Genomic DNA, 23,793 nt, shown 5'->3' with positions numbered 1-23,793 from the left:
TTCACCAAACTACATCTCAGGAGCGCTTACAATCTGGTGCATATCCGAGAGGGAGATGAGTCTCCTCAAGTTAATTTTTTGTGAAGAAGGAGGGAGGTCTGCGTTTGTGTATTGACTACCGGGGTCTAAATCAGATCACGGTGCGGTATAGTTACCCGCTACTGCTCATAGCCATAGCGATAGAGTCAATGCACGTGGCACGCTTCTTCACCAAACTACATCTCAGGAGCGCTTACAATCTGGTGCGTATCCGAGAGGGAGATGAGTGGAAGACGGCTTTCAGTACCATCTCTAGGCACTATGAGTACCTCGTCATGCCGTATGGGTTGATGAATGCGCCATCAGTCTTCCAAGCTTTTGTAGACAAGATTTTCAGGGATCTGCACGGGCAGGGTGTAGTGGTGTATATTGAAGACATTTTGATATACTCCGCTACACGCGCCTAGCATGTGTCCCTGGTGCGCAAAGTGCTTGGTCGCCTGTTGGAGCATGACCTGTACGTCAAGGCTGAGAAATACCTGTTCTTCCAACAGTCAGTCTCCTTCCTAGGGTATCGCATTTCCACGTCAGGGGTGGAGATGGAGAGTGACTGCATTGCAGCCGTGCGTAATTTGCCGACTCCCACCACGGTAAAGGAGGTGCAGCAATTCTTGGGGTTTGCCAACTACTACCGGAGGTTTATCCAAGGTTTTGGTCAGGTAGCCGCTCCCATTACTTCACTGCTGAAGGGGGGCTCGGTGCGCTTGCAGTGGACACCTGAGGCGGACAGGGTCCCTGTTTTGGCATTCATAGTGGAGACACCCTTTTCTCATCTGGACTGACCTCCGCAATCTGGAGTTCATCCGGGCGGCGAGGAGACTGAACCCTCGCCAGGCAAGGTGGGCCATGTTTTTCACCAGTTTTGTGTTTACCCTTTCTTACAGACTAGGCTCCCAGAACATTAAGGCAGATGCATTGTCCCGGCTGTATGACACAGAGGAGCGGCCCATGGATCCCACTCCCACACGCCTCTTGTTTGTTGGCGCTGGTATTGTGGGAGCTGGACGCAGACATTGAGCGGGCGTCACGTGCAGAGCCCGCTCCCCCTCAGTGTCCAGCTGGGCGTCTCCCCCTCAGTGTCCAGCTGTCCGCGACCAGCTGATCTATTGGGCCCACATGTCACCCTCCTCTGGTCGTCCTGGGATTGGTCGGAGGGTGCGCTGTCTTAGTGGGAAGTACTGGTGGCCCACTTTAGCTAAGGACGTGAGGGTTTATGTTTCCTCCTGCTCGTTGTGAGCTCAGTGCAAGGCTCCTAGACACCTTCCCAGAGGTAAGTTACAACCCTTACCCGTTCCACAATGGCCGTGGTCGCACCTGTCGTGGATTTCCTAACCGATCTTTCATCTTCACATGGTAACACCACGATCCTGGTTGTTGTGGATCATTTTTCTAAGTCCTGTCGTCTCCTCCCTTTGCCCGGTCTCCCTACGGCCCTACAAACTGTGGAGGCCCTGTTTACACACGTCTTCCGGCACTACGGAGTGCCTGAGAATATAGTGTCTGATCGGGGTCCCCAGTTCACGTCAAGGGTCTGGAAGGCATTCATGGAACGTCTGGGGGTCTCGGTCAGCCTTACCTCAGGTTTTCACCCCGAGAGTAACGGGCAGGTGGAGAGAGTTAACCAGGATGTGGGTAGGTTTCTGAGGTCTTATTGCCAGGACCGTCCGGAGGAGTGTGCGAAATTCGTGCCCTGGGCAGATATGGCCCAGAACTCACTACGCCACTCCTCCACTAACCTTTCTCCCTTCCAGTGTGTATTGGGGTATCAGCCGGTTCTGGCTCTTTGGCATCAGAGTCAGACCGAGGATCCTGCGGTGGACGACTGGTTCCGGCACACGAAGGAAAGATGGGACGCCACCCATGTCCACCTTCAGCGCTCCGTACTGCGCCAGAAAGTTGGCGCAGACCGTTACCGCAGTTCGCACCGGGGGACAGGGTCTGGCTCTCGACCCGAAACCTGCCTCTCCGCCTGCCCTGGGTCGATCTAACTTCAGCTGGCTAGCTAACAGCAAGCTTTAACTAGCAATACAAACATATTGTCATAGCTAGCTAAAGTTAACTGATAAGCTAGCTAACATTAGGCTATAACTAGCAATGCAAAATGGCATTCTGAGAAAACATCACTAACGTTACACACAGTTCCTACACATAAGTTAATGTTAGCTAGCTAGCCAGCCACCTAACCACAGCTAACATTAGCTAGCTAACAGCAAGCTTTAACTTAGGATCTTTTGTTTAGACATGTCACGTTAACGTTAGCTAGCTAGCTAAAAAATTATAATCCCAATCCATAGAGTAACGTTACTAGCAATACAAACCGATTGTCATAGCAAGCTAAAGTTAACCAAATAACGTTTGGCTTATTGTTAGTTAACAAGCCAGCCATCATACTCCAGCTGGCTAGCTAACAGCAAGCCTAAGCTTGCAATGAAAACAACCTTCAGACAAAATTAGAAACATAATACCTGAATCTGTAGCTAGATTCTTACCGGTATACATGGATGAAAGCTTCACGGCAGACTGCAACCCCTTTTATAAGACATCCTGTGTTGTTTCCGTTTAGTTTGCACAGCTTGTTTGGCCTGTTGTGTTCCACTGATTTCAAAACGTGTTATGAACTGAGAGTCAGTCTAGCATGGCCCGATCGTCGTCCATCACAACTTTTTCCCACTGACCTTTGTCGATAGCGACTGATAAATTCAGGGCAGTAATGTTATTGAGAGCAGTAGCAACATATTTGCAGTTCTCCATGGGTAACATAATATCTTTTGAAAAAACTGCAGTGGAAAGTATTATTTACGCATTTCGAGCAGCTCATTTTATAGACACAAGATGCAACACCGCAGACCAATCCAAACTCATCTCTCAGCATGTCCAGCTCACTCATTATCACAGCCAATAATGGCTAGTGGGAAGGTTTCTGACTTTTTCTATGATTAAACCAACTAGGCTCATAATTTAACAATTGTATTCGTATTTACAGATGACATACACATTTGATATTAAGGCACATGGAAGTTCACATGTTCAAGAAAGCATTTCTGCCAAAAAACGCATTTTGTTAAAAAATTATGTTTTTTTTACTTTCTTCTCCTGTGAAGCTGAGACTTGTTACATACACCTAGTTTCCTGAATTGGGTCACATTTTAGAACAAGACTAACGTAACAAAATGTGGGGTCTGAATACTTTCCGAATGCACTGGACACTCCCTGAACTGGATATAAAATGACAGTGCAGGATAAAGTGGCTGATTTTAAGAAACATACCTGATGGCCATCTGTGACATATCTCAGGTGTGTCTTTACTTCGCAAAATAAATGTTTCACGATATTTGGGCCAGTTTTGTGTGTACACTGAGTATACAAAACATTAAGGACATTTCCATGACATAGACTAACCAGGTGAATACAAGTGAAACTATGATCCCTTGTTGATATCACTTGTTAAATCCACTTCAGTCAGTGTAGATGAAGGGGAGGAGACAGGTTAAAGACAATTCGAGACAATTGAGACATGGATTGTGTATGTGTGCCATTCAGAGGGTGAATGGGCAAGGCAAAATATTTAAGTGCCAGGCGCACCAGTTTATGTCAAGAACTGCAACGCTGCTGGGTTTTTCACGCTCAACATGTGTATCAAGAATGGTCCACCACCCCAAGGACATCCAGCCAACTTTACACAATTGTGGGACGCATTGGCCTCAACATGTGCCAGCATCCCCGTGGAATGCTTTGGACACCTTGTAGAGTCTGTGCCCTGACGAATTGAGGCTGTTCTGAGGGCAAAAGGAGGGAGAAATGATCAAAGACTCATCAGACCACCGGTCTAATGTCCATTGCTCGTGTTTATTGGCCCAAGCAAGTCTCTTCTTATTATTGGTTTCCTTTAGTAGTGGTTTCTTTGCAGCAATTTGACCATGAAGACCTGATTCACACACAGTTGATGTTGAGAGTCTGTTACTTGAACTCTGTGAAGCATTTCTTTGGGTTGCAATTTCTGAGGTGCAGTTAACTATAATGGACTTATCCTCTGCAGCAGAGATAACTCTGGGTCTTCCTTCCCTGTGGCGGTCCTCATGAGAGCCAGTTTCATCATAGCGCTTGATGGTTTTTGCGAAGGCACTTGAAGAAACTTTCAAAGGTCTGGAAATTTCGGCATTGACTGACCTTCATGTCTTAAAGTAATGATGGACTGTCATTTCTCTTTGCTAATTTGAGCTGTTCTTGCCATAATATGGACTTGGTCTTTCTGTATACCACCCCTCCCTCGTCACAACACAACTGATTGGCTCAAAACGTATTAATAAGAAGGAAAGAAATTCCATAAATTAACAAGGCACACCTGTTAATTAAAATGCATTCCATGTGACTTCCTCATGAAGCTGGTTGAGAGAATGCCAAGTGTGTGCAAAGCTGTTATCAAGGCAAAGGGTGGCTACTTTGAAGAATCTCAAATATAAAATATATTTTGATTTGTTTAACACCTTTTTTGGTTACTACGTGATTCCATGTGCTATTTCATAGTTTTGATGTCTTCACTATTATTCTTCAATGTACAAAATGGTAAAAATAAAGAAAAACCCTTGAATGAGTAGGTGTGTCAACTTTTGACTGGTACTGTAAGTATTCACACCCCTGACGCACTACTTTGTATAAGCACCTTTGGAAGCCATTACAGCTGTGAGTCTTTCTGGGTAAGTCTAAGAGCTTTCCACACCTGGATTGTGCAATATTTGCACATTACTATTTTCAAAATTCTTCAAGCTCTGTCAAATTGGTTGTTGATCATTGCTAGACAATCATTTACAGATCATGCTTTAGATTTTTAAGTAGATTTAAGGCAACTGTATCTTGGCCACTCAGGAACATTTACTGTCTTCTTGGTAAGCAACACCAGTGTAGATTTGTCCTTGTTTTAGGTTATTGTCCTGCTGAACTGTGAATTAATTGTGCTTAGCTCATTCCGTTTCTTTTTTTCTCTCCTGAAAAACTCCCCAGTTTACAAACATACCCATAATATGACGCAGCCACCACTGTGCTTCAAAAGATGGAGAGTGGTACCCAGTAATGTGTTGTATTGGATTTGCCCCAAACATAACACTTTGTATTCAGGATAAAAACTTTTTGAAGTATTGTTTTGGAATATTTTTATTTAATATTTAATATTTTTTATTGTGGTGTATCTACAATGTTGTTGATCCATCCTCAGTTTTCTCCTATCACAGCCACTCTGTAACTGTTTTAAAGTCACCATTGGCCTCAAATCCCTGAGTGGTTTCCAGGTTGTAAGGTCACAAAATAGGAAAAATGCCAAGGGGGTGAATACTTTCGCAAGCACTGTAACAATAGATGCCCTTCTTTGTGAGGCATTGGAAAACCTCCCTACACTTTGTGGTTGAATATGTATTTGAAATTCACAGCTCGACTGAGGGACCTTACAGATAATTGTATGTGTTGGGTACAAAGATGAGGTAGTCATTCAAAAATCATGTTAAATACTATTATTGCAAACAAAGTGTGTCCATGCAATCTATCATGTGACTTGTTAAGCACATTTTTACTCCTGAACTTATTTAGGCTTGCCATAACAAAAGGGTTGAATACTTATTGACTCAAGACATTTCAGCTTTTAATTTTTATTAATTTGTTTAAAACAAATTAAAAACATAATTCCACTTTGACATTATGGGGTATTGTGTGTAGACCAGTGACCAAACAATCTAAATGTAATCCCTTTTTAAATTCAGGCTTTAACTCAACAACATTTGGAAAAAGTCAAGGGGTGTGAATACTTTCTGAAGGCACTCGGTTGCATCTCACTATGGATGGCATTGCCTTTGACTTTATATTGCAGACATCTCTTCTCATTGAAATCCCTCCTTATCGGAACCAGAGGATATCCAATCCTGTTCAGGTGAACTTCTATGTGTGCAATGGCAAGAGGAAAAGGAGCCAGTACCAGCACTTCACCTACATGTCTGCCAATGGTAAACTCTCTTTCGTTCTGTCTGTCTCCAACTCTCTCTTTCTCTCTCTCTTTTTCTACCCAGCACCCTATCCCCTACTCCTCTTTTGTCTATCCTTGTCCTTTCATATACCAGACCAATATGAACACTTTGAGCACAATTTTTACATCTGAAGAAAAGAACACAAGCATTCTGTATTCCGTCTTTGGTGGTTTTCAAGTGAGGAACAAAGCGATGGTTTTTCGGTTATTCCCATTGTAAAAATGGATCTCCATAAAATATATTATTTTCCATACCTGCAGCTATAAGAACACTTGGAGTGGACTGCACAAGAGTGGAAAAGGGGAGCGGAACAGTGTTTTTTGAATAGCCAAACTGTTGCCAGACTAAATTAAAAACGCCACACCAGATCAAATGTAAAAAAAATAAACACTTCTAATTGCAGAGAAAGCTAGTATCCAGTGGGTGGTTCAAAGCTCTGGTTCAACTGCAGTCCCAGTCCTGTATGTGGGCGCTGACGTGCCTCAGTTGCTTTCCCCTCTGAAAGTGCAGCATTGTCCTCAGCCTCTGGTGAGAGTCAGAGAGGGGGGAGAGAGGGGACACTGGGCCTGGTCAGTGTCTCTTAAAGAGTTAGACTCAAGTCTCTTCATTAAACAAGCTGTCTGGACAGTGTCATGCCACACACTCTAGTAGTCTACACATTAGGTCCAGACAGCTAAACCTACAGTAAAAGGAGATTTGATATCCCTCCAAAAAAATATGTGGATTAAGCCTACACTTAAAGAGATGGAAATTATTGTTATTATTGTTTTTTTTACTTGCATATATCAATCAAATCTGCAGAAGTACAAACATTTCTGTTATAGTACACTTACCCAGGCATTTCTAACAGTAAGCTTACAGTACAGCAACATCACAGATTGTTATTGCGGAGATGCTAAGGCACGCTCTCAGATTTTGTGGTAACACAAACATTGCACTCATCCTACTCATCTGTGTGTTGTGTCTGCGCATTAGTCTATCCTATTGCTTGCAGACACACCTCATCCTACTGGGTCTAAAATAGAAGCGGTTTGCTATGACTCTTCTCATCAGACTTCACCTTGTTCACTTGACAGCGGGCTCAGCAAGGCTGGGTGTTGCAGGATGTAGCTTGGTTTCACTCGTTTTAGGTGTTCAAATCGAGTTTAGTTTTTGATGCACGATAAATCTCAGGTTCAAAACCGGTGCTAACGGCCGGTTGTCAGTGGACTGCGGCATCAGCCATTAAACGAGATTGACCCGAGAATCATACAGGAGGAGATGTTATGTTCAACACATGTGGATCTTGTTGAAATGTAATGTTCAACACGATCCACACAGGAATTTGGTATTGGTAACCAAGGGCTGGGAACTGAGAACAAGACAGTGGAGAAAGGGCCTTTCTGAACTCAACCATGGTCACCACAAGCATAATCATTGCAATCTTCAAAGCATTTTGCAGGCACCATTTTGTTTCAATACTGAGCCACGTCTTGAAATATTGGGGTTTGAAGGAGCAATACATAGCATATTTGGTAAAACTGTTTTTTGTGTGTGTTTTTTTGAGAGAGCAGTAATGTATCTCATGTTTGGGTACAGCATGAAACTTATGCAGCAGCAACATATTTCATAATGCACGTTTATAGGATATTATTGCCGGGGTCTGTTCCAAAGAAAATAGGCATTTTTATTGTAAAAACAGCTGGAAGTCTCTTGTGGTGATGATTCATCCCTTTTGTCTTCCTTTTTTCATTTTTGAATATTTTCAGCAGGGTGGAAAAGACACAGAGTCTCATTGATGAGATTGTTTGTTTGGCTGTGGGTATCCTAGCCACAAACCCACTCACTCACTCACCCACCCACTCACTCACTCACTTATTCACACACACACACACTCACACTCACTCACTCACTCACTTATTCACACACTCACACTCACTCACTCACTTATTCACTCACTTATTCACTCACTCACTCACCTATTCACTGACACTTTCTCACTCGCTCACTCACACACTTGCTCACTCACTCACTGACACTTGCTCACTCACTCACACTCACTCACTTATTCACTCACTCACTCACACACTCACTCACTCACCTATTCACTGACACTTTCTCACTCACTCACTCACTCACTCACTCACTCACTCACTCACTGACACTCACTCACTCACTCGCTCACACTCACTCACTCACTCATTCACCTTTTTTCATTTTTGAATATTTTCAGCAGGGTGGAAAAGACACAGTCTCATTGATGAGAGTGTTTGTTTGGCTGTGGGTATTCTAGTCACAAACCCACTCACTGACTCACTTATTCACTCACTTATTCACTCACTCACACTCACTCACTCACTCACTCACTCATTCACTGACACTCACTTATTCACTCACTCATTCACGGACACTTTCTCACTCACTCACTCACTCACTCACTCACTCACTCACTCACTCACTCACCCACTCACTCACTCACTCACCCTCAACAGGAGATCGAACTGTATGTTTATTCATTTTCCTCCTTTTCCTCTCCTTTTTCTCCTTCTTTCAGTTCCAATTATAAAAATGGAGCCGAATGATGACTACGACCCCCCTCAGGTGTGTCCCCAGCGTGGCCCTGGCCTGGCGCTTCGCACCAAGCCCTACTACACCCCACAGGTCATGACCTCCATTATACCCACAGAACTCCGGCCATGTGTGGGGGGTACCTACTCCGCCTGCCAACGGAGACTGGGAGGGAAGCCTTCCTCACTATCCTCCTCATCCTCCCCCAGCACCAGTCCCAAACTGCATGACCTGTCACCCACCACGCCCTTCTCCAAGTGCCTGTCAGCAGGCCCATCCCAGTCTCCGATCCCACATGTCTCCATCATCCAGGAGAGTTCTGAATGCTACCAGCCGCAATCTGTCCTCTACCCACCCAGTAGTGCCTCATCCTCACCAGGCTCACAGCCCTCCACCCCTGACACCAGCGGCCCGGAGGCCCCGTTCTCCCCCACCCACTGCCTAACGCCGCCCCAGCCCATCAGTGGCAGCTCCAGCCCAGTGACCCAGTTCTCCAAAGTGCCAGAGAGAGGCAGCCGCTCGTCGAGCCCCACGCTGGCCATTAACATCAAACAGGAGCCAGAGGAACTGGACCAGATGTACCTAGATGATGGTGCGTTATTAATCATACACCTCTCCACATTAACCTAATGCACTGTGATAATTAAAGCCACCATTGAATCATACAGTAAATCATTTTTTGTATAGCCAGCCGCTTAGAAGCTATGTAAATGCACACTTGATGTAATACTATGCTACTATCAGTCACTATTTACAGTAATTGCCTTCTCATGAACTTGGTGAGAAAGGCTTTTATGATTAACACCCTCTGGTCCTTGTCCTCCCACTGCTATCAGGCGACTAGAACAGGGACTTACAGTTCAATCATAGAACCCTGGTAGGTCTATGGTTGAAATATCATACTTTGAAGCCACTGAATAATGGCCAGGCCTTTTAAAAGTCCACTGATAAAATAAACAACTCTCCTCTACCTCTTTTATTCCTCCCAAGCAGAGTGCAAGCTGGGGAATTTTAGAAACCCAGTTTTATGATCTCACTGGTCTGGGATTCCAGAATTCACAACCACTAAGGGTTCTGGGCTGTGTGCTGATTTGCAATAAATGGGATAAATGATCTTCCCTGGGGTTAGCTAGACAACAGTGCTGCCTGGCCCCATATCAATCACTGGGAGGAAACCATCCTTCAGACCTGGAGCTGGGATAGTCGCTAACCAGCAGCTATCAGCAGCAGTAAAAGTAGAGCTCTTTGATGTGATCTGCACCAGACCCCAGCTGAACTGAACTGAGCTCAAATGTCTGGCTGGGTTGGGCTGGGCCTTCCTAGCCCTGGTGGATTGGTTGTTATGCTGGAGCTACGCTCCAACCATTCTAATTGCCCCCTTCCTGCTAACAGTCTGGTTAAATAACACACTGACTGAAGTTCTGTTGGGCTGCTCTGTCTGTCTGGGGAAATCAAGCAGCAGAGCTTTTATTGTAGTAGGTTATTTACATCACTCCTCTAATAATCAAGTTATCACCAACCACATTTATCAGGAGTTGTGCTTCTCTTGTACACTTAGTGAACAATGGTAGATTTGGACCAGGAGTGGTATAATTACAGTAATGTGGACAGGAGTTTTGGCACGGTTACATGTGGATTTGGACCAGGAGAGGTATAATTACAGTAATGTGGACAGTAGTTTTGGCTCGGTTAGATGTGGATTTGGACCAGGAGAGGTATAATTACAGTAATGTGGACAGGAGTTTTGGCACGGTTACATGTGGATTTGGACCAGGAGAGGTATAATTACAGTAATGTGGACAGACGTTTTGGCACGGGTACATGTGGATTTGAATTTTATTGACTCACTCAGGTGTGGTGGTACGCTAATTCATTGTCGACTATGCTCGTTAAAGTTCACATAGACAAATATAATGTTTGTATTTTGTGCAGAGACACCTACTGTCCATGGACTAGTAACTTATTCTGTTCAATTAGTTTCAGCACTAACAGGAAATTTGATTTGTAAAAAATGATCATTAGATGTGGCCGCTGAAGTCATACTTCCTAGCTTTTTATTAGTTTAAAATGGTGTGAGACAGTGTATATATATTTTAATTTAACTAGGCAAGTCAGTTAAGAACAAATTCTTATTTACAATGACGACCTAGGAACAGTGGGTTAACTGCCTTGTTCAGGGGCAGAAGGACAGATTTGAACCTTGTCAGTACCTTTCAGTTACTAGTCCAACGCTCTAATCACTAGGCCACCATGTCGCCCGATGTGAATATCCTAATGGAATGTCCATACATTCAATTATAGTGTAAAACAAAGTTGTATACAACAGACCTCTAATATTTTGAGCCCCATGCTTAATAACTGTCCTACCACACTACCAAAAGGTATCCCTGTCTTCCATCATCCCAGTATCTCCCTCACCGTGCTATCTTTTAACCTAGTCTCAAGATCCCCCCTGTCTGTCTACCATTTCTCAGATTCTCCTGTAGGAGGCTCCAAACCTCTTTCTTCATGGAAACTCTGACTAGGCCACGTGGCTATAAAAGCTACTGACTGGAGCTTGTGTGTTCTGGATGCTGCCTGAGCCTGCTGCCACTGTGGCCTGAGGCAGTGGAGGAGTAGAGGACCAGGGCACATAGTGTACTGTTACTGTAAAGTCATAGCTGAGAGCCAGGGGTAGTAGAGGAGAGAGACCCGAGGGAGAGGAGGGGAGGGAGGTTAAGGCTATAGCTTGAGATTGTGATTCCCTCAACATTTTGGTAAATATTCTCAACCTAAGGAAGGAAACAAAACCACTTTTACAGTTTTGGTTAGGATATATTATGTGGCTTTTGGATTACCATGATCCAATATTGAATACCAACTGGTTTTATACTGTCCACAGAGAAGTAGCCAGTCAATGCTGCATTTCCAGATATTGACATGGAATGTTATCCGCACGGTAACATTTTTGCTCTCTCTCTCACTTTGCCCTCCTTTTTCATATATATATTTTTTAAGCCTTTCCCATATTTCAGTATTTCTCCATTGTTCAGGCAATTTGCATGTATAAAATACCTGGTTGGATGAGTGTTTTCATTGGCGTAATACAGGGTGACATGCTGAACTAACCGACTGCACTCAGGAACTGACTAACAGTAATACAGCAGGAGCCCCAGCCCGCACGGGCCAAGAACATCTTGTGGCCTGGCCCAGCCATGTGGCCATCTTCTGGAGGATGTGTGTGTACATGCGTGCATGTCCACCACCCTTCCTCACTGTTTCAGGGCTTGTCTTTTTCTGTGAATATGAATAGGTTTTAAAGGTGGTAGTTAGCATGTTAGTGGACCGGTTGTCCTGTAGTATTGTGTTGACAGAAACACTCGTTATTGGCACGGTTGTTGTTGCTCTGGAACCCTTAATGAGGCTAACAGCACTGTTCTGCTAATTGTTTTGTGAATGGTGTGATTGACTTTGTTTCTCTAGCTGTTCAGAGTCATTGTTTTCCACCGTTCCTTCAGTAGTGGTCCTTGCCATTCACACAAGAAATTCCCATCTGGGTTGTTTGCTTTGAACAACACAGATTTTTTCAGTATGTCTCTATTGCAAGACTCGGTATTGAACATCGCCATAGTAACCAGTTCCACATGCTACTGTCACTTTCATACGGGAGGCTATTTTTAATGTTTTGTTGAGGGCGGGGAGCCTGAATCATCCGTAAACATACACAGATCAACGGTTAGATTTTTTCAATTAGATCCCTCACATGAAATGTGGCAACAGAATGAAATGTAGTCCAAGGCAACAGACGTAAACAGACAACGGTGTGGGCTTGGTGGGGGTAAGCCATAGTGTTTTCTGCTTGTAGTCAGTGGGTCAGCTTGCTTTTGCAGAGTCAAAATGAACAGCACTGATTCAGAAAGGGGGACATTGTTCTTGTTACAGCGCTGTAGGATCTACCACCAACATAGTTGGTGTTAAACTCAACACTTAGATTTAATAATCAATCCCAGATTTAGATTCATGTAAACTGCTGTCAATCTGTTTAAAATACAATGTTTTTACAGATGTGTATTTTCTATATTCAGCAGATATCTAGAACCTATTGAACCATATGTGGCATATTTCTGCAAATCTATTCAACCTCCGTAATCCATCCACCATGTTGGTCATTAAATGGGAAGGTGATGATATGGTGTGTCTGTTTCTGATGTATTAATGTCTCAGATTGATGTCTGACATCATGACTTGATGTATGTACTGTATGTATGGAGACGTTGGAGCACAACTCGTCCCTGGTTGTTTGAGTTTGGAAAAGGATATCCCATAACCTCCAGCTGCAGAGAAGGTTGATGCCAGATCAAATAGACGACTGACGGCCGGGCCAGTGGACTGAGTTCTGGGAAGGACACACGTGGCAGGGGTTGGGGAGAATAAAGTCAAAGGGTGGGGATTGAGGTGGGGATGTGGTTATTTCTTCACTTTGTGGTTAATGGCTATTCTTTTTGAAAGGCCAAGTTATACACCTTGCTGCTGACAAAGACTAAGAAGTAGTGTGGGGCTCTGAAGATCATGTTGAAATTAAACTATGCACCTTGTGTATGCATTAAAAAATGTCATGATGTAAATTTGACTTGCATTGAACCAAAATAGAGTTGTTAAAGATTTCAATCAAATTCAAGCCGAGGCCTAGTATGGTACATTATCCCCACAGAAGCACAGATCTTCCATATGACTGAATGGGAATACTCCAAGGTCTCCCTTGAAAGATGGCTAGCCTGCTCTCCTAGCACATGCTTTGCTAATATCTGAAAGATGGCTAGCCTGCTCTCCTAGCACATGCTTTGCTAATATCTGAAAGATGGCTAGCCTGCTCTCCTAGCACATGCTTTGCTAATATCTGAAAGATGGCTAGCCTGCTCTCATGGCACATGCTTTGCTAATATCTGAAAGATGGCTAGCCTGCTCTCCTGGCACATGCTTTGCTAATATCTGAAAGATGGCTAGCCTGCTCTCCTAGCACATGCTTTGCTAATATCTGAAAGATAGCTAGCCTGCTCTCCTAGCACATGCTTTGCTAATATCTGAAAGATGGCTAGCCTGCTCTCCTAGCACATACTTTGCTAATATCTGAAAGATGGCTAGCCTGCTCTCCTAGCACATGCTTTGCTAATATCTGAAAGATGGCTAGCCTGCTCTCATGGCACATGCTTTGCTAATATCTGAAAGATGGCTAGCCTGCTCTCCTAGCACATGCTAATATCTGAAAGATGGCTAGCCTGCTCTCCTAGCACATGCTTTGCTAATATCTGAAAGATGGCTAGCCTGCTCTCCTAGCACATTGCTTTGCTAATATCTGAAAGATGGCTAGCCTGCTCTCCTAGCACATTGCTTTGCTAATATCTGAAAGATGGGTTTGGAAATTGTCTGCTGGTGATGTATTACAAAGATAAAACTTTAAAGCACAGAAGTGAACTGTTGGAAACTGAAGCCATTTTTTTCTAGATCCACTATTATGGCAGATTAAGAGGTGATTTAATGTACCTGAATAAAAATGCCATAATTCCACTAACAAGTATCTGCTCTTGCCAAGTTCCTCATGAAGCCGTATCACATTGAAATACACGCCTGTCCTCAAAGACACATAATAGTGTGTGTCTGTGTGTTTCTATGACACACACGTATGAGAGCTCTACTCCGTCATTTAGCCAACACAGATCGTTTTCCTATTTCTTTATTAATAGCAGTCAATCAGCTGGCCAAACATATTAACTTTATGTCTAGACAACTTGACGGCTCAGATTCAGAGACATTTGTACTGTACTCTGTAGCCATAAGAAAAGAGCTTCCCTACTATCAAAATGCAAGTGATTTGTCTTCGAAATCCCTGAACATGTTATGGAATGCCTCTTTCGTTTAGTTTATTGGTTGCTCACATTTATCGGTTTCTCACATTCACCTCTGTCCTCTGTACATTTATACCACCGGTTGTGATCATGTCAAATTAGTTTGACCTGCACATTGTTTGGACCACAAAGACTTCTCTCTACCATGTAAACACCTCCGGGACCAGCCAAGCGCTGCTAGGAACACCCTGTCACTCTTATTGTGCAGGGAAGTAAGGGAGAAGGCTGAGAGGAAGTGGCTGTGTCTGGGCTGGTCCACACAGGGAAGAGCTGTACCGCACCACAATAGATGAAAAAGCACCACCCCATTTTTTGGGAGGGAATCTCACAATTCCAGGCCCCAGCTCCTGGCTGTAATGGGAGCGAGCTAATGGTGCAGGGCCAGTGTCCGGTCAAAGGGAATTCCTCTGTAGGCTCGTGGGCTTGGCTTCCACCACCAGGCTCCAGGGGTGTTCCCCTATCTGGCTGCTATCTGGTGGAGCTGAGAGACACATCCTTGGCCTGTGGCTAGATCTTAGTCCAGGAGGAGCTGCTGCCGAGGTGGTTAGAGACTCAAATACCACCTTATTCTCTAAATAGTGCACTACTTTTGACCAGGGTTAAAAGTAGTGCACTATTTATGGATTATGGTGCCATTTGGGATTCAGACAGAGGCTGTTAAATGATAGTAGTGCTGGTTCATTCAGTACTATTAAATGATATATCCTCTGAATTTCAAAAAAGGAAGGAATTTTCCTCCAAGCTCCTCAATCAGGTGTCTGTGTCAATGAAAATAAATGCCTTGTACTATTGACCCTTTATCCTATCATCATAGGAAAATAATATTTAAAAAAATAATAGGAAAATAATGTTTATTTATCTTCTTTGGGATAGGGGGCAGCATTTTCACTTTTGGATGAATAGAGTGCCCAGAGTAAACTGCCTCCTACTCAGTCCCAGATGCTAATATATGCATAATATTATTAGTATTGGATAGAAAACACTCTGAAGTTTCTAAAACAGTTTGAATGATGTCTGTGAGTATAACAGAACTCATATGGCAGGCAAAAACCTGAGAAGAAATCCAAACAGGAAGTGGGAAATCTGAAGTTTGTAGTTTTTGAACTCAGCCCCTATCGAATTCAGTGGGATATGGGTTATTTTGCACTTCCTAAGGCTTCCACTAGATGTCAACTGTCTGTAGAACGTTGTTTCAGGCTTCTCCTGTGAAGGGGGGCCGGATGGGAGCTGTTTGACTAAGGGGTCTGGCAGCAGCCTCGTTCTCAGTCACGCGCATTTCACATGAGAGGTATCTCTCGTTCCATTGCTTTTCTACAGACAATGGAATTCTCCGGTTGGAACATTATTGAACGTTGATGATAAAAACATCCTAAAGATTGATTCTATACTTTGACAAGTTTCTTCGACCTGTAATATAACTTTTTGTCCGACTGGACCTGAACGCGCTTTTGGATTTGTTTACCAAACGCACTAACAAAATAAGCTATTTGGACATAAATGATGGACATTATCAAACAAAACAAACATTTATTGTGGAACTGCGATTCCTGGGAGTGCATTCTGATGAAGATCATCAAATGTAAGTGAATATTTATAATGCTATTTATGACTAATGTTGACTGCGCAACATGGCGGATATTTCTTTTGGCTGATTTGGGCTCTGAGCGCCGTTCTCAGATTATGCTTTTCCCGTAAAGTTTGTTTGAAATCTGACACAGCGGTTGCATTAAGGAGAAGTGTATCTGTGATTTCATGTGGCTCTCTGCAATATCGCTGCATGTTTTGGAAATACTGAACATAACACGCCAATGTAAAATACGATTTTTGGATATAAAATATGAACTTTTACACAATACATGTATGTTTTGTTCGGTACATGAAGTCCTATGAGTGTCATCTGATGAAGATCATCAAAGGTTAGTGATTAATTTTTATCTCTATTTGTGCTTTTTGTGACTCCTCTCTTTGTCTGGAAAAATGGCTGGGTTTTTCTGTGAGTTGGTGGTGACCTAACATAATCATTTGTGGAGCTTTCGCTGTAAAGCATTTTTTGAAATCAGACACTGTGGCTGGATTAACGAGAATTGTATCTTTAAAATGGTGCCTAATACTTGTATGTTTGAGAAATTTGATTTATGAGATTTCTGTTGATTTGTATTTGGCGCCCTGCAATTTCATTGGCTGTTGGCGAGCCAGTCCTAGATAGGTTAAATACTGAAGCAACTATAACACCGCTGGTGATTCGGTCTCACAAGTAATGAAGGGGCATAGCTTGTTCTAATATGAAGGAGACCTTTTCTTGCTAAAAGCTTTAGGTTTTGCAAATGTTACCAGATTGTGAAATATTGACAGACTGCAGATCTGATAAGGCTTGCCAGAAAAAGCACTGTAAAGGGAGTCAGGTCCTCTTGGAGAGTCTGACACTGCTGGTTCATGGTGGACTCCTCAATCAAGATGGCTGCCTTTGCCATCCTCTTTTTCAGAAGGCACACACTGCCACATTGCTGTTTGTTTAGTTCCAATTGGTCCCTTTGGTGTTTGGTCACTTCCCTCCCATCAGCCAAAGAACACAGCTGATAAAAGGGGACAAGCTCACCGACTGTGGGAACACTGAAAGAGTGGCAGTAGGCAGGAAAGGGGGAGAGACAAGTGCATGACAAGTGCATTTGGATCCTTTGTAGAGGGCAAGAAGCTGCATCCTCTCCAAACCAAACAGTCTGAGACTTCTATTTATCTGTGTTAACAAGACTCCATTTATTTTCCGTTTGAACAAATGAATATATTTTGCACACTGAACGCATCATGACGTAATACCTGCTAAAACACCTAGCTATATCTCTCAAATACTATGAACTATACACTTAAAAAAAGAAGTGCTATCTAGAACCTAAAAGGGTTATTTGGCTGTCTACATAGGAGAACCTTTTGAAGAACCCTTTTTGGTTCCAGGTAGAACTTTTGGGTTCCATGTAGAACCCTTTCCACTATGGGGACAGCCGAATAACCCTTTTGGAACCCTTTTTTCTAAGAATGTACCGGAGATGCTTTGATGTAGATTGGGAGAAATTGACATCTTTCTCCTTTCTTCACAGTTAATGAGATCATCAGGAACGACCTCTCAAGCATCTCTGTCCACAGTCATGCGTAGCACCACTTTAATCATGGACACAGGAGGACTGAAGCAGAAGAAAGGGAAATACCATACTGTACCAATAATTTTACAACGTCTGCATGCTTGGACTACAGTATGCAGGAAGCCAAAAAAACAACAAAGGGGAACAGAGATTGAGCATCTTGAAGATTAGAATCTAATGTGTGCCTTTCAGAAGATGCCGTTTCAGAAGATTCACCAATGTATACAAATTGAAGATGAAATGAAATGGCTGATCTCTCAGAAAATAAAAACAGGCGTACTATGCAGCACTGCACCTTCCAGCCTCAACCCCAATAAGTATGCTTTTTAGTGGACCAAGAATTTAGTTTTTTTTTAACTTCTGTCTGCAGATATTGTAAATGATTCAGTGCCTAAGTGTACGTTTTGTGTACAATGCTTCAGATTGTTTTGTGTATCTGGCTTTCAATGAGATGATTTCATCCAAAATAAGTGCCTTTGACTGGAAATAGGAAATGATGAGAATTAAAGGGCGACTGCACTTCCTGATTTGGCCTTGTTTTTCATCAATGCTCATAAAGAAATGCTAGCGGAATCACAACAAACAAACTAGCTTTGCTATGGAGAGAACAACGTTTGAAGTTGAGGACTTCTCCCCTCCTGACTGACTCGACCTTCTCAAGATGGTCAGCTAATTCAGTTCTACAGTTTGTGTGAGCTTGTGTTTAGTCAAGCTGACAGCAGCTAGTGTAGCTTGGTGTTAGGATAGCCAGCTGCAGCTATCTAGCTAATATTTCTCTGTCAAATCAGTTATGCCAAGATAGCAAGTGCCAGTGTCTGGAATGTGTTTCATAAGGCACTCGTTCTACAACACCTTGCTACGAAAGTAGCTTAGAACTTAGTTTCAGTGTTTCGTCAAGTCATGTAATGCATGTTACCGTGGAAATGGTTTAAACCGAGAGTTGAACACCTGGTCTTAAGTCAGCTCAGCTGTCCACCAACACAATATTCTATAACTGGCTAGTTTTGTCTCATCTCTCTTTGTGTCCACTGTTACATCTTTCCCAGGGGGACAAATCCCAAAACTACTAATATCCCTACAACAGGTGTCACCTAGCCTAAATCTTGACATTGCACAAAGGGATGAGTTTGTGTTACAAAGACAAAGTATTGTATAATGTAGATATCATATTGATTTGCCTACACTTAGCTAGCAAATAAAAACAAGTTGTGTAGAGTACAACTTCAGCTGTCTAATCAGAATGGCATTCTATTTGGCCAAATCTAAGGATTTGGCTGTCTAACCACACACTGACATGCAAAACTCTGGGTGAGGAGGTCCCTTTAATATATGTAATGTATTACAGGTTATAGACAAGTGCAGTTAGGGGGCAGGAGGGGTGGAGTGCATGACACTCCAGCCTGGATATGACAGAGTTTGCCCAATTCAAAGCTCCATCCAGGAGCCTACAGAGTAATATGAGAAGAGTGCAATTGTTAAACTTATGTAGATATTCTAAACAAAGTGTTTTGATAACTTTCAAGTGTAACAGTTCTATGTATAATAAACCATACTTCACATAATACTGTAGAAGAAGTGTTCTGATAATGTGCAAATATTGTACCTTCCTTTATGGTGTAAGACAAAAGTTCCCTGACATGTTTGAAGAATACACAGGGTCCCTCCCCCCTATTGATAGTACCATTCAATTCAAAAGTAACAAAATATGATACAAAGTAATAGATGTGTATAATTTTAATGCTGAGTGCAACGTCTCTCCCAATTCAGACATCAGTGTCAACTTGTCTTTCAGTCAGAGGACTACATTTCAAAAGCATCTCTTCTGCCGTTATTTCACGGTTGAACATAGCCATAGCCAATCCTGATTCATAGCTAATTCACAAGGGACACGTGCCAGCATGGCACTGACTGGTTGGCATTACTCACTGGGGCCCAGGAGTAGTCCATTGGCACAGTGGAAGGGGCCACCTCCTTACAACATACTATACATGGCACTCATTGTATTATGAATGGTGATTAGGTGAATTTCAGGACAGATAGTAATTTTGACCATTGACCAGACCAAATGTGACCCCCATTACTCTGAAGCAGGACTGGTGCCTCACCACTGCCTCAGCCTTCTGTAACAGCTCCTAATATGGTATGGGGTTACTCACGAAGCTGCTGAACAACAAATCCACCAGGTTTTGTATGTAGCCTGTGAATGGAATAGCGAGAAACATAAGGTTCTCTAGTTTGTAAGTAATTTATATGCTAATAGAGGGACTGTAACTACGGAATAGATTCAGGCCGGTGACGCTGATGCTATGCAACCAGCAGTCTACATTGCTGAATGTTTACTGTTATGTTTTGCTATTTGCTGCCAGAGCCATAGCTATATTTACAGTAGACAAGTGCCATCCTACATTTATTTTTGCCCTAGAGCAGACATGATAAACTTTTATGAGAACAGGCATGTTGTTTTGGGCTATCAGACAAAGCCCCCGAATGCTAGCTAGAGACCTAACTTGCAAATCCGGGTTAGTTATCATATCTTTGTACGAGTTTCAATGAATTGGCTAGCTAGCTAACGTAACATTAGCTATGCAGTTCGAGTTAAAACATGATTGAAAACAAGCTGGCTACATCCTATGATTGACTAACAAGCTAGTATCCAAGTGCTTGCCCTGTTATTGACCCTAAATGCCAAGGTAGCTAGCTAATGTGAGCTATGCACATCTTCCTCTGACATGCTGTACATCACATTACACGTTAGAGTAATGTATTTATCTAGTTACAGTATCATTCCCATTTCATCTGTGGTATCACAGCTAGCCTGGCTCGCTAGCATTATCAAATCATGTTTTATAATAGGGTGTCCTGCCCAGGGTGGGTGAAAACGTGCTTTGTTGATGAAATTTCACTTCCTTATGTTATAAAATACATTTTACCAAGACAAATATGATTACTTATGTTCTGAATCGTTCCATGGGGTCTTTCTCTAACATGAGTAACCTAATACATCCAATAATAAGCACCGAGCTCTGTTGACATAGCGGTGAAATAAATATTAAAAGCTTTGAAAATAAAATGCTTGGTATATGCTCAGTGACATTTCACAGAGATACGTTTGTTTTTGTGAGAAATCTTTTTTTTTTTAAATAGGAATTTCGAATTAATATGAAAAGCGTATACTAAAATATGAAAATACTACATGCCATGTCTCAAAATCAATATCCATCTTACCTCTATATTGTTTAATGTCCTGCGGATTCGAGAAAAGATATGATTTCAACAGGAAAGTGAGGTAGCCAGTAGCCTTAATTCTTGCACAGAATCCAGCCTAGATGACAATGGAATTTTCCAAACTTTAGACCACTTTTTTTCTCTGGCCTCCATTGATTTAGACATCCTAATATTGGCCATCCTACAAGGGAAAAAACACCAATAACTTTTGAACGGATTGTGATAGAGACATGCAGTTTGAACCATTGGTTTCATTAAGAGGATTAGCTACACAATTAGCAACACAAATACAACATTAGTCAAAATATGGCATTTTTCACACCCTATGTATAACCAAAAATAGCTACTAGATAGCTAGTACCACTTATCTATTTAGCTAACATACTCACCAACACTAGTCGCTTGACGGTTGACAGGCAGCAGAATTGACTGTGTCGGGTACAATCTATTCCTGGTAATCTGGCAATATTGTTGAAATGCATTGGGAGTTTGCAGCAACTTTATGGAAGCCTATTTTCACTCCTGTTTGCTGAGCGAAACGTGCGTGTGTTGTATCCATATGCAGACTTGACATCAAATGTCCACATGGTACGACAACGTGTTCTCTCTAGGCAATTGGGCATCATCTACAAAAGTGGCCATGTAAGTAATCCATACCCAACCCCCTAGTAAGTTGTGACGAACGCACTTACAATACTCTGTTTTAAACGAGACTGACTTTATAATAAAAATTATTCTATTTACACTTTGCACTCTATTTTGACACTAGAATGAATTTGACTCATCGATGCCACATAGGCCGTTTAAAACCAGTGAAGTTGGTTCCAAGGGGCAGTTGACCTTGAAGCACTTGTTCACACTCACCAATGATAGCATTACCTGCCTGTTCAATTTGACTTTTGATCTGTTGTTTAGTACAGCTTTGTATGTTTGTGACTTGAGCCATCTCTTCATGTCATCCAAAGACTGAGAAATGGCATCAACATTGAGTCCTTGAGTACAGTGAGTTAAAAGCACATGCCTTATAAAAGACAAAGACCTCAATCTGCTCAGGTGTATATTTATTTTAAGGAAATACAACTAGGGCAATGTGTTGGCTATGTTGTCAAGAGGATTTTGAAGATATTCAAGGCTAGTGCCTTTTGGAAGGCCAAAATGTCATCTCAAGTACCAGTGCTGCCTCTGTCCTGTTGGGACAATGCAATGTTTGCATTTCATATGCTTGATTAGCCAATAGTCAGCCTGTGATAATAACTCTGTTGCTTACTGGCCAATGCTTGATTTGCTTCTGCTTCATATGGTTGCCATAGGCTAACTCAAATGCATTTCCTTTACATAGTTATTACATAGTTGTGTAGTTCTTGTCTACAAGATACTGAGGGAAAGAATTATGCTTGAAAAAATATGTGAATGGGATAGAGCATATACAGCAGGTTTTCGCCACACTAATCATGCCATCCCTGAAATTATTTTTTTTTGGTTTCGCTTGTACAAACAGTGGAGAAATCTGGTAATACGTACATTAGCAATCATTATTTTATTCATATGAAAGGAAGAAATCTCACTTTGGTTAAATTGTCAATTAGAAAATAATTACTGGATACCTATGCAATATGCTGGTATAGCGTTTGTTTCTTAAATAATGTATACATTTAAGACTGTAATAGAAAAATGTGTCTCTTATGTACATGTATTATTTCCTTTAATCCAAAGAATTGGTAACAATGGTGAAAAGCAATATTCTCATGTAGGAGATCCAAAACTTTTACATTTTTCTATAAGTATGTATTTATTCTTATAGCATGTACTTTGTTTATTCAAGTGTTTCATGTAGCTCCTCATATTACCAAATGGTTAACTATATAATACACTACAATATATAGTATTCTAAGGTTCAGTTTGTAGAATGCACAATAGTTAGACTGAATACATGCTAAATAATCAGATTTTTGCTTCATTGTATCATTAGCTCGCATAAATTCCCTTATTACAACTGCATTTATTTCTGCTCTTTTATATTAAGTCTTAATCCATGAATTTAAAGGGAAATTAACAAAGCCATGAAGCCATGTTTACTGAAAAGTTGACTATTATATTGTTCAGATATGCAGATTAATTGTTCAAAGTTTTTTTTGTGGGCTCCAATTCTGCTTCATGTACTGTATGTATTGTCAATAATAAATACCTTCTTTTGAATGCTACAGTTGTCTCAATTATTTATATTGAATATTACATTCATGTAGTTTAGATTTTAGAGAGTTATATTTAGTTCATTAATAACACACTCAGTTAATAGATATACATTATCTATTATATAGATATACACACAGACAGACATATACACTACCATTCAAAAGTTTGGGGACACTTAGAAATGTTCTTGTTTTTGAAAGAAAAGCACACCCCCCCCCCCCCCCCCATAAAAATAACAGCAAATCGATCAGATATACAGTGTAGATATTGTTAATACTATAAATTACTATTGTAGCTGGAAACGGCTGATTTTTTTAATGGAATATCTACATAGGCGTAAAGAGGACCATTATCAGCAACCATCACTCCTGTGTTCCAATAGCACATTGTGTTAGCTAATCCAAGTGTATCATTTTAAAAGGCTAATTGATCATCAGAAAACCCTTTTTGCAATTATGTTAACACTGGAAACTGTTGTCTTGATTAAAAAAGCAATAAAAGTGACCTTCTTTAGACTAGTTGAATATCTGGAGCATCAGCATTTGTGGATTTGATTACAGGCTCAAAATGGCCAGAAACAAAGACCTTTCTTCTGAAACATGTCAGTCTATTCTTGTTCTGAGAAATGAAGGCTATTCATTACGAGAAATTGCCAAGAAACTGAAGATCTCGTACATCGCTGTGTACTACTCCCTTCACAGAACAGTGCAAGCTGGCCCTAACCAGAATAAAAAGAGGAGTGGGAGGCCCTGGTGCACAACTGAG

The 23,793-nt window shown here is 41.9% G+C and overlaps 1 protein-coding gene across 1 annotated transcript in view; it reads left to right on the top strand.

The window, feature by feature from the left end:
• The window catches only part of LOC139373356 (nuclear factor of activated T-cells, cytoplasmic 1-like), a 56,488-nt gene extending 33,458 nt beyond the window's left edge, over window positions 1–23,030 (top strand). Inside the window, exons 8-10 of the mRNA XM_071113789.1 lie at window positions 5,894–6,026; window positions 8,581–9,186; window positions 17,569–23,030. Coding sequence (XP_070969890.1) covers window positions 5,894–6,026; window positions 8,581–9,186; window positions 17,569–17,624 — 795 coding nt within the window. The 3' untranslated portion in view covers window positions 17,625–23,030. The remainder of the gene's footprint in view (window positions 1–5,893; window positions 6,027–8,580; window positions 9,187–17,568) is intronic.
• Window positions 23,031–23,793: the final 763 nt, after the last annotated feature.

Source organism: Oncorhynchus clarkii, chromosome 18, assembly GCF_045791955.1.
Source record: "Oncorhynchus clarkii lewisi isolate Uvic-CL-2024 chromosome 18, UVic_Ocla_1.0, whole genome shotgun sequence".
NCBI classification, from domain to species: domain Eukaryota; kingdom Metazoa; phylum Chordata; class Actinopteri; order Salmoniformes; family Salmonidae; genus Oncorhynchus; species Oncorhynchus clarkii.
The sequence above is the reverse complement of the archived record's forward strand: the minus strand, read 5'-3'. Positions and strand labels throughout refer to the sequence as shown.